This window comes from Dunckerocampus dactyliophorus, chromosome 15 (genome assembly GCF_027744805.1).
Source record: "Dunckerocampus dactyliophorus isolate RoL2022-P2 chromosome 15, RoL_Ddac_1.1, whole genome shotgun sequence".
Taxonomy (NCBI): domain Eukaryota; kingdom Metazoa; phylum Chordata; class Actinopteri; order Syngnathiformes; family Syngnathidae; genus Dunckerocampus; species Dunckerocampus dactyliophorus.
The window spans coordinates 20,482,582-20,497,500 of NC_072833.1; the positions used below are offsets into that span (position 1 = coordinate 20,482,582).

Sequence of the window (14,919 nt, forward strand, 5' to 3'; positions counted from 1 at the left end):
GTCAGAATTTATCGGGCACAACCACATGGCCCTGTGTGAAAAGGTGATTGCCCCCGAAACCTAAAGTCTTCATTTTGTTTTTCTTCAGCCATTCAGAGGTGGACTTGCTGGTGTGTTTTGGATCATTGTCCTGCTGCAGAACCCAAGTTGGTTTCAGCTTGAGATCACTAACAGATGGCCGGACATTCTCCTTCAGGGTTTTTTGGTAGACAACAGAATTCATGGTTCCATTTATCACAGCAGGTCTTCCAGGTCCTGAAGCAGCAAAACAGCCCCAGACCATCACACTACCACCACAATATTTTGGTATGAGTTTTTTTTCTTAAATACGGCGTTACTTTCACAGTATGCCAGATGTAATGGGACACACATCTTCCACAAAATTAAACTTTTGTCTCGACAGACCACAGAGTATTTCCAAAAGGTCAAGATATTTTCTGACAAAGTTGAGACGAGCCTTAAACATCTTTTTGTTCAGCAGTGGCTTTTGTCGTGGAACTCTGCCATGCAGGCCGTTTTTGCACAGTGTCTTTCTTATGGTGGAGTCATGAACACTGACCTTAACTGGGGCAAGTGAGGCCTGCAGTTCTTTGGATGTTGTTGGGTCTTTTGTGACCTCTTGGATGAGTCGTCGCTGCACTCTTGGGGACTTTTAGGTTAGCCAGCCACTGTTCGATGTTTTTGCCATTTGTGAATAATGGCTCTCACTGTGGTTTGCTGGAGTCCCAAAGCTTTAGAAATGGCTTTATAACATTTTCCAGACTGATAGATCTCAATTAATCTCAGTTACAGTATGTTTTAACAGGGCGAGCAATCACTTTTTTGCATAGCGCCATGTAGGCTTGGATTTTTTTCTCACTTAATAATAAAAAGTTTCATTTCAAAACTGCATTTTCTGTTCAGGTGTGTTGTCATTGACTAATATTTTAATTTGTTTGATGATCTGAAATAATTAAGTGTGACAAACATGCAAAAAAATAAATAAATCAGGAAGGGGCAAACACTTTCACGCCACTGTATTGTGCAGTCACGCGCCACGGGCCTGATTTTTCTACTTTTGTACTTTTTTGCAGATAAGGATGTGTAATGGGTGTTAAATTGTATTCATCCATTTTCTATACTGCTTCTCCTCTTTAGGGTAGCAGGGGTATGCTGGAGCCTATCCCAGCTGACTTCGGGCAACAGGCGGGGTACACCCTGGACTGGTCGCCAGCCAATCGTAGGGCACATATAGACAAACAACGATGCACAATTTAGAGTCGCCAATTAACCTAACCTGCATGTTTTTGGATTATGGTCTTTAAAAAAAAGTCTTAAAATCTTACATTCGACTTGTGTAAACCTGCAGAGACGCTGATTTTCACCATTGTCAGTGTAACATCCAGGCAGTAACAGTGCACTGCCTTTTGCTATACTTCTAAGTGTGAATGTACATAAGGGTTAATATAAAAGTGCGCAAATAAGCACCCTTGGCAGCAACATGCAGTATAAGGCCTGATAGGAAACAACAATGTTGTTGTTTTTTATTGTAACATTAGCAAGTGAAGATTTTGTTCAAGCTAGGTCTTTATTTAGGCCTGGGGGGGCACTCTGAGCTGGTGTCCAACATGAGGATTTTCAAGGGGATTTCCACAGATATCAAGGGGTTAATGGCATTTGGTTTAGGGGGCAGGCAAGGAATCATATAGCTTATGATATATACAGTATATCTATCGGAGCGATTATAGGGCATTGAGTGATGGGGATGGCCTTTGAAGATTACACGCGGATTACGCTTGGGAATATGATCCAATGAGGCGGCATCGAGGATGCAAGTATTTCGTCTCAAAGCTGTGAAGCATCACTTCACTTTGTCTACAGCGCAAATTCTGCCTTTGCAATTATTTTGGTGTTCGTGTGCAGTTGAAACTCAGTGCATACATTTCAGGGTCATGCTTGACTCAGTCAGGGTCAGGTCTCTGAGGGCGATGTTTTCCTACTTTACAGAGCCATGTTAAAAACGTATGACTGCATAATGAATGAATGCAAGATCAGCACTTCACAGTAGGGTTGGAGCAATGTCATTTTCACACACATAACATCCATCCATCCATTTTCTATGCCGCTTCTCCTCATTAGAGTCGGGGGGCATGTTGACATCCCAGCTGACTTCGGGCAACAGGCGGGGTACACCCTGGACTGGTCGCCAGCCAATCACAGGGCACATATAGACAAACAGCCATTCACACTCACATTCATAACACATACTGTAACATACAGTATGTAAAATAAAACAAAACACAGGACAAAGACACATTTATTACATTACAATTATTAGATACAATTGTTTCAGCAGAATGAAGTCCACCCATCCAATTTGTATACAGCTTCAGGCCAGGCGGGGTACACCTTGGACGGGTCGCCAGCCACACATGTACACACATCGACAATTTAGAGTATCCAATTAATCTAAGATGCATATTTTTGGAATGTGGGAGCATGTCGGCGTACGCAGAGAAAACCCACGTATGGAGAGAACATCCAATTTCGAGATTTGAACCCAATCTGCTGACTATGAGGCCACCATGCAGCCCAAAAGAAAGTTAATAGTGCAGAACAAAAGCAAAACTGGCTCTTGTTCAAATCCCCCAAAGCTCTCCTGTGTCCAAAGACTTACTCCATGAAGCAAGTTTTTGTTTGTGAACAATATAACAACATAAAAAAATGTAACAATATGAACAGTACAATAAAAAATATTTGTGACAATAAACATAGAAGAAAGGAAAAAGATGGGCGTCATCACGCTACTATGGAACTGATACAGGATACTGGATGACCCTCCCCCCCCAATTTAACAAGGACTGACATACAATGTTCATTTAGTGACCTTTAAATGCTGCCAAAAGTTGAATATCCCAAACTAGCAACAGCAGCAATGTGGCAACTGTACTTGTAGTGAATTAACGGGGTGAGTGTGTGTAACAAAGACCAACATGCCCTCCTTTTGTGTGCCTCTTGTGTGTTTCAGCGTGTTTCTGCTCTTTTGTTGGCAGCACAATGGCTGCAGTGCAAGTCCTTGCCAGCAGAGGGTACACTGACGAGCTTTTGCAAAACAACTAAAGCCTTTTTTATGTCGTGTGATTCTTACTTCTTTATATTGCCATTCTCTCTCACGCAGGACAAGACTAACGTTTTTGTCTCCTGTGTGTCTACAGACATGACGTCTATTATTGTCAATCACGGGTGCATGTCGATCAAATAAATGAGACAGAGGGCACTTTTAAAATCATATCACATTGCAACACTGACTGCGTTAGAAGGCTCATATTGTAGATCGTGACATTAAAAGTGCTTCCTACACTTGTCGTGTCTAGAGAGCAAGACATTTCACGCATGTGCACTTGCGTAGTTGGGTCGGACCCAAGCCACACGAGTCCAGTTGTTCGCTGGCCCGCCTGTATTCCACCTGTCACCTTGTCAGCCATTTTTGTCCCTGTAACCAGATTCATGAGGTGAAAAGTGGAGGGAAAGAACACAGTTCACTGCATGAAAAGAGTAGTTTAGTAGTAGACGCTTGGAAGGCTGAGTGCACTAAAAGAACACAGTTGCTCCAAGGAGCCCTACTTGATCCAGGTTCCTGTGGACACAGCAAGGCCTCGGTGAAGCCGCGTCAGGTCACCTCAGCTGGCCTGACCGCTACTGACATTGTCGCTGGGCCCGTGTCCAATCTCATCAGAGGACTCTCACGTGATCAAGCCTGCAAGGCAAACTTTGCTTTTTGCGTGACGACTTAATCGCCATCCATTTTCTATTGCTGGAGCCTATTCCAGCTACGCTGGTCACCAGTCGATCACAGGTTTGTAGGACACACTCACATTCACACTTAATGAACAATTTAGAGTCTTCTGTTAGCCTAGCATGCATAGTGTTGCATAAAAAAAACTCATGCAAGCACGAGGGAGAACATGCAAACTCCACAGGAGATTAATCAACAATTAGATAATGATGCAAAACACAGGAAAAGGTGCACAGAGGTTAAAACAAAGTACCTCTATTTTGCATCTGGATACATCTAATATAGAAAACACAAAGGTGGTGTAAAATAAAAAATTCTATTAATTTACGATTTGTGAAAGACAAACTATTTTTATATGTTTTTTTTTGTCATTTTGAAAACAAGCCCTTCTATGGCTTTCTGGTGTGTCTGCAGGTCTGAGATCAGTTTTCCACCGGCAACGTCCACATCACATTCTAAATAAGCCCCAGAAAAGTTGACGCCTATTTTTAACTCTAGTACAACTTTGCCCTCACTGATTGGCCGCAGCCATTGACGCAAGCAGGAGTGTCCCATCTCAATTGGTCCAGAAGTGTGTCGCTTAAAAATATTGGCCAATCAAGACACCAGCTGGGGCTCTTGTTCAGGCCCATGAGTTGATGACGCACTTGATCACGTGTTGTTTGTGCTCTGGCCCGTAGAGTTGTGTACAGCAGGAGAAGGCAGCGGGTTGCTAACAGCTAGCTAGCCGGACCCTCCACTAACTAATACGGCCGCGGTCATGCTGCACACGGTAGGCTTCACTTCTTAAAAAAAAAGCCTCAATTGGAATATCTGCATCGCCACTAAATTGTGCTAAAAAGATAGAATCGTTCCGTGCGAGCCAACGTTAGCTGGCCTAGCCGGACACGGGAGCTCGTTTCCCGATACAAGAATGGGGTCGTGGTCCACTTGGATTAGCTTACTAGTAAAGTGACCTTTGGTTCATCTGGATGGCAAATTTCACAAATTACCCGGAAGGCAAGGCAGCGATGTTGATGCTGGAGACGCAGCAGAGGGACGTGGGCTCCAAGTCTTCAACCGGGGGGGAACCCCCTTCCCCGTTAATTAACATCGGAGAAGGAGGAGGCGGCTCTCGTTCCCATCAGTTGCCGCCATCAAGCCACCTCCATCAGCATCACTATCAGCTGGCAACGCATCATCATCATCATCTCGCCGCCGACGTCGCAGAGTCTCCAGGCAGGAAATTGTCGTCCCCCAGCCACCTCCACACCGCCGAGGACCCCGCCGCCCCCCCCTCCGCTGCCAGCACCAGCGCCAGCGGACATGTATACGCCGCTGTCAGCGTCTCAAACCCCTCGGACGCGGCGGACGACATCCGTAAGTGTGGATACTTGCGCAAGCAAAAGCATGGACACAAGCGATTTTTTGTGTTGCGGGCCACCAGCCACCTGGGCCCCAGCCGACTGGAGTACTACGACAGTGAGAAGAAATTCCGGAGCAGCCTGCGCTCGGTGGCCACAGGGTCCAGCAGTGGAGCCGTGGGCCCTTCCTCGCCCAAGAGGGTGATTTACCTCTACCAGTGCTTCACTGTAAACAAGAGGGCAGACTCCAAAAACAAACACCTCATTGCCCTTTACACGAAGGACGAGTACTTTGCCATTGTGGCTGAAAACGAGCAGGAGCAGGAGGACTGGTATGTTGCTGTCAGCGAGTTGATGAGCGAGGGCAAGAAGGGACATTTGGATGCAGACGATTTGGATGACGGATATGGTACTGTCACCCCTGGTACTGTTTTTAAGGAGGTGTGGCAGGTGAACGTCAAACCTAAAGGACTTGGTCAAACTAAAAACCTCACAGGTGTTTACCGCCTATGCCTCTCATCCAAAACCCTTCATCTGGTCAAGTTGAACTCTGAGACGCCCTGTGTGAACCTCCAGCTGATGAACATCAGGCGATGTGGACACTCTGAAAGCTTCTTTTTCATCGAGGTGGGTCGCTCCTCATCGATTGGTCCAGGGGAGATATGGATGCAGGTGGATGATTCAGTCGTGGCCCAGAACATGCATGAGACCATTTTGGAAACCATGAAAGCCCTCAAAGCATTCGCAGAGTTTCGGCCCAGGAGTAAGAGCCAGTCGTCAGGCTCCAACCCGATGCCGTTTATCACCACGCGGCGTCACCTGGGCAACCTGCCACCAAGCCAGACGGGGCTGCAGCGGCGGTCCAGGACTGAGTCAGTTGTGGGGACGCCACCGTCAAGCAAGAGCTCCGGCGCCAGCGGTTACCGCTTCCGCACATCGAGCGAGGGAGAAGGGACCATGAACCGGCCCTTTCACTCCGCCACAGGAAGCTTGGTCCACCTTCACTCAGTGCGAGCTCAGCACTGCCGTGCAGAGGGGTATAGCGCCAGTAGCAGTGGTGCGGCGACAGGAAATGCCGGGACCAGCACCGGAGTGGGTCGCTATGTCCGGGCCATCCCTGGATCATCATCATCATCATCATCCACCTACCACACCCGCTCCGCCTCCCTCCCAGTCTCCCACTTCCCCGCCACAACCAGCCCTGTCAGCGTGTCCTCCAGCAGTGGCCATGGTTCTGTCTCAGACACCCTCACCCGTCCATCTAGTGCCTCAATATGTGGCTCACCATCTGATGGTGGCTTTAACTCCTCTGATGAGTATGGATCAAGCCCGGGCGACTTCAAATACTTCCGCGTGCGGAGCAACACCCCTGATTCCCTTGGCAACACCCCGCCAATCAGAGAGGAGAACGGCTTAAACGACTACATGGCTATGAGTTGGAACCGGGAGGTGTTTGGCACCAGTGGTGGCTCTGGGAACACCAGTGGGACTGAGACGCCCCGAGATGAGAGCACATCAACAACAGAGGATGAGCGCTTCTCTTCACTGAGAAGGAGAACGCACTCTTTTTCCAGAACTGTTGGCGGTGCCACTGGTGGCCCTGGAGTGGCAGTCTACCAGAAAATGACCCAAACCAACTTTTCATTGGATGAAGGGGCTGATGTTGCATTTGGCGGGGGGCTGCTCCGGTGCGGCCCTTCATCCTCCACTTCCTCGCTGCGCTCCGACTACAGCTCTTGCTCCGAGCACAGCCAGCAGAGCCGCCCCTCCATGCAGTCCCAACCGGAGACTGCCGGTGAACCCTCTGCCAAGGAAGACAGCGGCTACATGCCCATGATGTGCGGTGTGGCTGCGTCCCCGAAGGACACATGCCCTGACTACATGCCCATGCAACCCTGTTTCCACCCCATCTTCCACTCCCCCCAGCTTCATAGCCCATCTTTGTGTCGTCGCTCAGCCCAGCGTCAGTCACAGTCGTCCGCCGATGCCCACGGCTACATGATGATGCTGCCAGGGGGCAGTGGCAGCGCGCCCCCCCCAGTGCAGGCCTCCAGCACAGCAGGTGCAAGCGGGAGTGGCAGCATAGCTGAGAGACCTGAGAATGGAGAGTACATGGACATGTCTTTCAGCACCAGCAGTGGAGGCTGCAAGCTGGAAGGTGGCAGCACATGCAATGCCCCTGAGGGCACCTACAAGTCTTACAGCCCTTATTTCTCCCTCCCCCGCTCCTACAAGGCCCCGACCAGGGAGAGTGATAAAAAGGAGTTTGGTGACTATGTTCCCATGAGTTCCCCCGCCAAACCTGTCTACTCATCAGTTGCCACAGCTTCCATATCAACACCCGAGAGGAAGGGAGGGGGGGCCGGTAGCAGTGCCACGCCCTCACACCCACCCCCGCCTTACGGAGCTCACCACACGACTGCCACCATGGCTGACCGACGCGTCAGACCCAACCGGCTCCCTTTAGGCAGGAGAAGTTTCCATGGTCCACTGCGAGTTAGTGAGCCATCCCCCTCATCAACAGGCACCTCCTCCACGGCCGCCGCTGCTGGCACTTATTCTGACAGGCCGCCCAGTCCCGGAGAGTATATCAACATTGATTTTGGCGATCACTACCCCCACCAACAGCAGCCCCCCGCCTACCATCTTGCCACCCAGGATGATGCCCCCTCCCTGGCCTCCATTGACCACCGTCACTCCCCTATGCTTCCCCAAGCCAGCCAGGACTATATGAGCATGGAGGTGGGGCTACACCATCACGACAGTAATGGGAGTCTGGGTAAGAGCCAGTCACCCAGACCCAGCCTTGTGGCGCCCTGGAACCCGCCCAGCTATATCCGACCCCTGGCTAGCAATTCGGCCACACTGGACTCCCCGGGGGTCCCTGCTGGAAGTCACTGGAGGTCATCGGGTGACGACTACACAGACATGACATTCAGCACTGCTGAAAGGACTCAAATGAGCCCCACTGCTATGCTGCAGCATCTCTGTGTGATAGAGGGACACTACTCCTCCCCCAACCTGCCCCCGATGAACCCTGGAAAGTTGTTGTCACACCAGCAGGAGCCAAAGGTTGTCCGGGCCGACCCTCAAGGGCGGAGGAGACACAGCTCAGAAACGTTCTCCTCCACCTCATCCTCTAATTCAACACCCTCTGGAGAGCCGCCCTCCGTTGCCCACCCGACACTGGCTGACTCTGCAACCTCGAATGGATCACTCACAACAGAGGGCCAAGCTTCCAGGTGGGCCAGCTTGGCCTCTTTTGACAGCGTGTGGATGTCTGTGGAGGGTGTCGGGGACCTGCCAGCTGACCAAGCCCAAGCCAGTGCATCAGACCTGAGCACAACATCCAGCACCACCACCTCCGCCGGTGGAATGTACAGAAACAACATGTCTACAGGATACCAGAATGGCCTCAACTACATTGCCCTGGAGCTGAGGGGCGATGAGAGTCGCATGGATGCCGCCTGTTCAGCAGGCGCCAGCGAGGGCCTCATGACGTCAGAGAATGGGGCCTATGCCAGCATAGACTTAACCAAGTCAGATGGAATCGCCACAACAACAAAGGGTGAGTACAGTTATGTTTTGTTGTGAAATGTGTGGGGAAGATGACTTTAAATGTGTTCATAGAAATTGTCCAAAACAAGCCTCAGTATTATTATTGTTATTATTATGTGTGCTATAGCTGCATTCTATCAACTACAAGTGAAGGGGTTTTAAAATCTGTGGCCTGTTGCTCACTTTTTGTTGGCAATGGCACATTAAAAAGGAACATTAAGTAACATTAAAAAGTAACATTAGACACGGCCTCCACCAGAACATTACAAAGATGGTTAGGGTCACGCTGAAAAAAAAAAAAAAGTATTAAAAAGTTAAAGAAATGACCGAAATTTGGATATTTAACAACTTTTCAAAAAGTATCAGTCTGTCATCTACAGTTGAAATTGCCTTTAATTGAAAAATCACAGATTAGAAAACTTTTTTACAAGTCATCCATCATTGGCTAATATATTTGACTTTGCCCCCCCCCCCCAAAAAAAAATAACTGAAAAAAATGTATTGGCCTACGTATACAATATTAATGCAGTAGGTTGTGATTCATGTTGAGGTCCACATGTGCCCGGCAGTAGGTTTATATCGGGCAGGGGTGTCCAAAGGGTGGCTTGGGGGCCATTTATGGTCCGCAGCTTATTTGCTATTGGCTCCCGGCAAATATTTCAGATATAACACAGGCCACGTTAGATATTGACACAAAACAATAGAAAACAGGAAGCGGCCCAAATCCAAATTGAACATGTGTACCAGATTTCCTGTCAATCCCACACTGGTGGTTGGTATTTCTCACTCTCCGATGGGGGCGCTACTGTGCATCCAGCACCCCTATAATACAGTATGTAAATTGTTGCCAGGGTACACATGCTGGCAGGATTTGTTACATTTGTGAGCATGTTAAAGCCCTCAAAATTGATCTTGATTTAGTTGCCGAAATAGTAACTGGTTTGATTTTAACATGTTTAGCTGGGATCTATTCTGCTCATTTCATTTCGGCTTTTAAAATTACAGTCGTCGCTCGTTTATTATGGTTAATTGGTTCCAGACCCGACCGTGATAAGTGAATTTCCGCAAAGTAGGATTCAGTATTAATAAACGGAATATTTTCTTACTTTGCTCATTGAAAACATATTTATGGCTTTTTAAATACGGGTTTTAACATTATTAGAGCCCTGTAGACATGAAATAACACTCCAAGAGTCACACTGTTACACTCCTATTCTTTATTTACATCACATTGTGCAGGCTAAGGTATCAATGCAAGAACATAACAGACGGCCGCTGCTAGCATAGCAAGCTACTGAGCTAACTAGTTATCCTTTACAATTGACTTATTGTAAACTTAGTGTTTCAAACTGAGTGGGGAAGAAGGACAAAGAAGCCAAAAACCTACCACTTCCACAGCGAATGAGAGGAGGACCTATTTTTTGTGTATGTCGACTCGGCTCTCGGCGTTTTCTGTGTTTGTTCGTGCATGCACTGATGTTTTTCTTTGTGATGGCACGCACACCGCATCTACCTTGGTCAATGACTGCGACACAAGAACGATGATGAAAACAAATAAATAAAAAAATAGCATGCGTTGTTCATACAGAGGAACCTGCTTAAGTTGGCACTGCTGATGTCGACAACCCATTGAACAAACTAATCAAGCCCCAGTCTTGGTGTTCTCCTTCTGATTGTCATAATAAGTGCTGACATACATGGCCAACCATTTTTGTCGACATAAAAATAAAGACCCAAGAGGGTAATTTGTGGGAAAAATGGATCCGTTTGTGTCGACATGTTATTTTATTGGTAACGTTGTCATTATCGCTAAGCAGCGTAAAACGACATCAGTGACATAACTACTATCTAGTTACACAGCATTAAAACGTGCACACAGTCACTTCCTGTTTAATGAAAAGTAAGCTTCAAAATAAAAGCATGGCACTATTAACCCGGATTCTACCACCGCAACTAACAAAATGCACCCATTTATTTGTTTTTGGATTGTTAGCCACAAAGATGTGTGGTTGTACGAAAGCTTTACTGTGGTCAAGGCATACAATGAAATTACGGCAGCAGCTCTGTTAGATAAGAGTATACAACATCATATGAAAACAGAAGAATCAAAATAAAAATATGCACAAATGGAGGAAAACCAAGTTAACAGACTGCCATAGGTTCAAAAATCCTATCATCACCCATTCTCCTTATGTCTCTGGTCAAAGTCGCAACTAAATGGGCAAGCAATGGTTATTTTTTGTTTTGGTTAGCACATATGTCACATCAGGCAGTCAATCTGAGGGGTGTTGACATAAGCAGTTCCTGCTGTATCACGGTTATGTCCTCATGAGCCTTTTGTTTTTGTGCCTTTCTTCACAGTTCTAGCAAATATGTAGTATGCACATTTTGGTGTTCTACCGCCCCCTGTTGCTTTGACATACACTTGCACTTCACCCCGAGAGGTCAAATGTGTGCCTTCCTATTTTGCGTGAAAAAAAATTTGGATATTTTTGGCAACCCTTCGTCGTTTGCCTCACTTCCTTCCCAAATGTGCCATGTGTGCATGAGTCAGGACTGTGCAAGGCGCCTGCTGACTCATGTGTTTATCAATGGAGATGAAGGGGTGTGTTGATTCAAGGCCCCCGCCCCATCAGCTCCATCTGGACAGGACTGTTGTCATGTGTGTTTAAAGGGGAAAGGTGTGTATGCGGTGTCACGGCTGCCTACACTTTGACCCGGCACTGTAACCCTGACTGTGACGGCGGAGTGTCACAAAGAGAAATCATCATCATTCAGGAATGCATCTCCTCTTGGCTGCTAGATAGAGGCGCACCTGGTTACTTGAGGATTAGGGAGTGGGCTGGTGCGAGGTGAGGGACATCCAGCTGACACAGCCTTTTGTGTCCAAACGCCACACATGAAGCTACTTTCATGCCAGCGATACTACTGCAAGTGCTGAGTGTGATGCAGCCTCTGCAAGTGGGTGTTTGGGATGGTGGAGGGCAGGTGGCGCATCAAGAGAGGCATGTTAGAAAAGGCTTGATCAAGTGACATTACTCAGAGTCCGCAACAGCAGGTATGACAAAAATGGAACCATTTACTTCTTGATGCATCTGCAATATAGTTTTATTGGTGCTAAAGGTGCTGGCTGAAGCATTTAAAGTCAATATTACTCCTCATCGACAGGCTGTGTCTTTTCTGTTATAGCTAATGGCTTTTTGCCACCCTGTAGGAGTTTCTCACACTCTGCAAATGTTTTGGACAGCGGTGGGAAGGGAGCTGTGGTCCTCCCTCATGATGTTTTTTGTGGTGCTGCTTCAAAAAGTCAACGTCACTCCTACTCCTTACTACTTTGTTAGCACTAGATCCTGACTGGGATTTTTGGGGCCGATACCAATATTGGGGGCTGAAAAAAGCTGATATCCGTTATATCATCCGATATCCGACACATTGACCGGCCAATATATGAAATAAGAACATACATGGGATATACTGTATACTGTACATCAACATAAATTCTTATAATACCCAAATTAGGATTCAACACAAAGACGCAGAAGACTACAAAATTAAAACAAGGAACTTTAATTAGTAACACATAAGGACATGCCTTATCTTGCCTTAAATCTTTATGATTTACTTTTAGGTGTTGCCACAAATCCGTAGTGTTCTTTGCTGTGCTGGTGCTAGAGCCCTGGCTAACTTGCACACTGCACATGTTGCATCTAACGTAACTGTTGAGTCTTTTGTGAAGTGACTCCATACATTACTCTTCCCCTCTGCCTGTGAAATGAAAATACCTGTACATACATTTAGTGTGTTTTGGTCGTTAGCATAGAATTTGATACTATAGTTGAGCATTTTAAAATAAAAACAAGTGGCTGCATTCACCTGAAAGTGGTAGTACATAGGCTAATGTGAGGTGTTTTTAAACTCGTACAGTAGTACCTCGCATAACATAAACCTCCTTTTACATCAATTCCACTGAACATAAAGAATTTATGTAAAGTTTTTGCATCGTATTACGGAAGAGATTCCATATAACATAAAGCGTCAAGTCAGTGCAAGTCTTTTTTTTTTTTTTCAATCAACTTTATTAATGCCTCAAGTCGGTGCAAATTCAGACTAACACTTGGTGACGCCTTCTGACGCATCACGCTCTCATTGGCTGATTTTCGGGGCACCGCTTACGCTCTCATCTCATTGGCTGACTTATACAGCACGTACGTGAGTTTGTGTGAGAGAGAGGCTTGTCTCTTTAAACTCCTTCCTCTTCGTAGTCCCCCTGAAACTAACTTAAACAATTAAGTTAAGTTACAAATTAAACTTTTGCACACAGCATTATCGTGTAGTGTGTGTGCGTTTGTCTGTGACACCAGCTGACTCTTAGACTCCTTGAGTCGCGTTTCGACTCAGGCTAGTCCTCCTCCTCCTTCCTGCCTCCACTTGCGCTCCTGATCAAGACATCTCGTGAACGGTAGGATTGTTTTTGTTTTTCAGTTTTATTCATTTACAGTAATCTTATTTATTACCTTATTTTATATTGGAATGTTACTCTACTATGTTTATGCTAATGTTTTCTTATATTTTCCCACAATATTTGGTGGACTTTGAATATTTTGAAGTGCCAAAGGGGTGAGTTTGGGAAGATTGTGGAACAGATTAGGCTATTTACATGTATTTTACGCTTCGTATAACATAAAAACCCATAACATAAAGGTTCTCGGAACGGATTAGTTACGTTGTAGGGGCGTCGACTGTACATGGCTTGGCATAAAGGGCTTGTTCACAAAAACAGCTTACCAATATGAATTTGTCATATTATCTAGCTATTGAAAAATTCCATCTGCAACCACTGAGTATTTGCAAACAGCTCAAAAACAAACAACAAAACGAAATAAGAAATAATCAAAACATCATGTTATTAGACTAAATTACATTTTATGTAACAATGTAGCTGCTTTCAAAACATGCAATATATAAAATTACAACTAAATACATTACTTGGAACATTTTCCAAATGATTTTAATGAAGACATCAACTTAACCTAAATCCTGCATGGAAGTATGAAGTGAAATGAAACGCTGTATAATAGTCTTAGATAATGGTGGACGTGGATTAACAGTTGCATCGATCTTTGTTTATCTCACTGAGTTGCAACTTATAGATGTTAAAACACTGAAGAGTTCTCAAAAGCTTGCAGGGAAAAAACTAGAATGTTCTCATTGACGGTCCCTAACAGCGTGGCACTAAAGTGAAGTGTTATATTGTTTTTCTTCCGTCGCTTTCCTCATATTCTCTGCTGCAGCCGAGTGAGTGAGACAGTAAGAGCTGTGCCTCGCTGTGTTTGTATGTGTGAGGGAAGGCCCAGGTTACTCTAGCAAGAAGCAACACAGAGAGACACACAGGAAGGGAGCAACAGAATCTCCGTGCAGGAAAAAAAGAGAATACTGGGAGTGAATGAATCTTGGATATAACTGAGAGTAGTTGGTGTACAACTGGTTTAGAAAGTGAAAGGACATTTCTCTAGTCCCTTGAAAGTATTAGCATTGTTGTTTTCAGCATAAATGAATTTTAGCTGAAAGTTTTTTGTTTATTTTTTTCTCATCTGAGGGCTGGGGTATCATTTTTAGTCTTTTCCTTACAGGAGACAGGTGTACTTTGTTGTGGCTGAATGAAGCCCATTTTGCACATTTCTGTGTGCCATGTTGGTAAGATGTTTTTTTTTGTTCTTTATATTCATTAATTACTTATTCTTCACCAAATTTCCCTGTTATATTTACATAGAGGGAAAACCACAACAATTTATTGCAATTTTAACTTTCTCCAACTGTTTTAGCGCAGTAAACACCTAAAACACTCAATATTGACAACAAATTCATAAAATCACAAGGTGATGCAATGTTATTAAAAAATAAGCCTCAAGACATTGCAACTTTGTTAAAAAGCTTCTACAAAATCAGGCATTTTAGGCTGCAACAATCACAAAAAAGTCAGCAAAATCCTGGAAAAATCCTTGAATCCCAATTATTGGGATTGCAAGGTGGGTAAAGGTAAGAGGGCTGTCCATGGGGTGACTGGGTGCGGTGACGGGGTCAAAAAAGATGTGAAGGGAAGCTGTATGACGCTGGCCTTTTCCCTTGCCATTACCACCACCATGGCCAGCGGCCTGCTATATTTGCACATCTATTTCCAGGCTGACGTGAATTTATGGCAGCTCTCGTAACAAGACACCCATTTCTACTTTGTGTGTGCGTGGG

At 45.7% G+C, this 14,919-nt stretch overlaps 1 protein-coding gene across 1 annotated transcript in view; it reads left to right on the top strand.

The window, feature by feature from the left end:
- Window positions 1-4,447: 4,447 nt before the first annotated feature.
- The window catches only part of LOC129168205 (insulin receptor substrate 2-B), a 21,924-nt gene continuing 11,452 nt past the window's right edge, over window positions 4,448-14,919 (top strand). Inside the window, exon 1 of the mRNA XM_054753200.1 lies at window positions 4,448-8,686. Within this exon, the coding sequence (XP_054609175.1) occupies window positions 4,747-8,686 (3,940 nt within the window). The 5' untranslated portion in view covers window positions 4,448-4,746. The remainder of the gene's footprint in view (window positions 8,687-14,919) is intronic.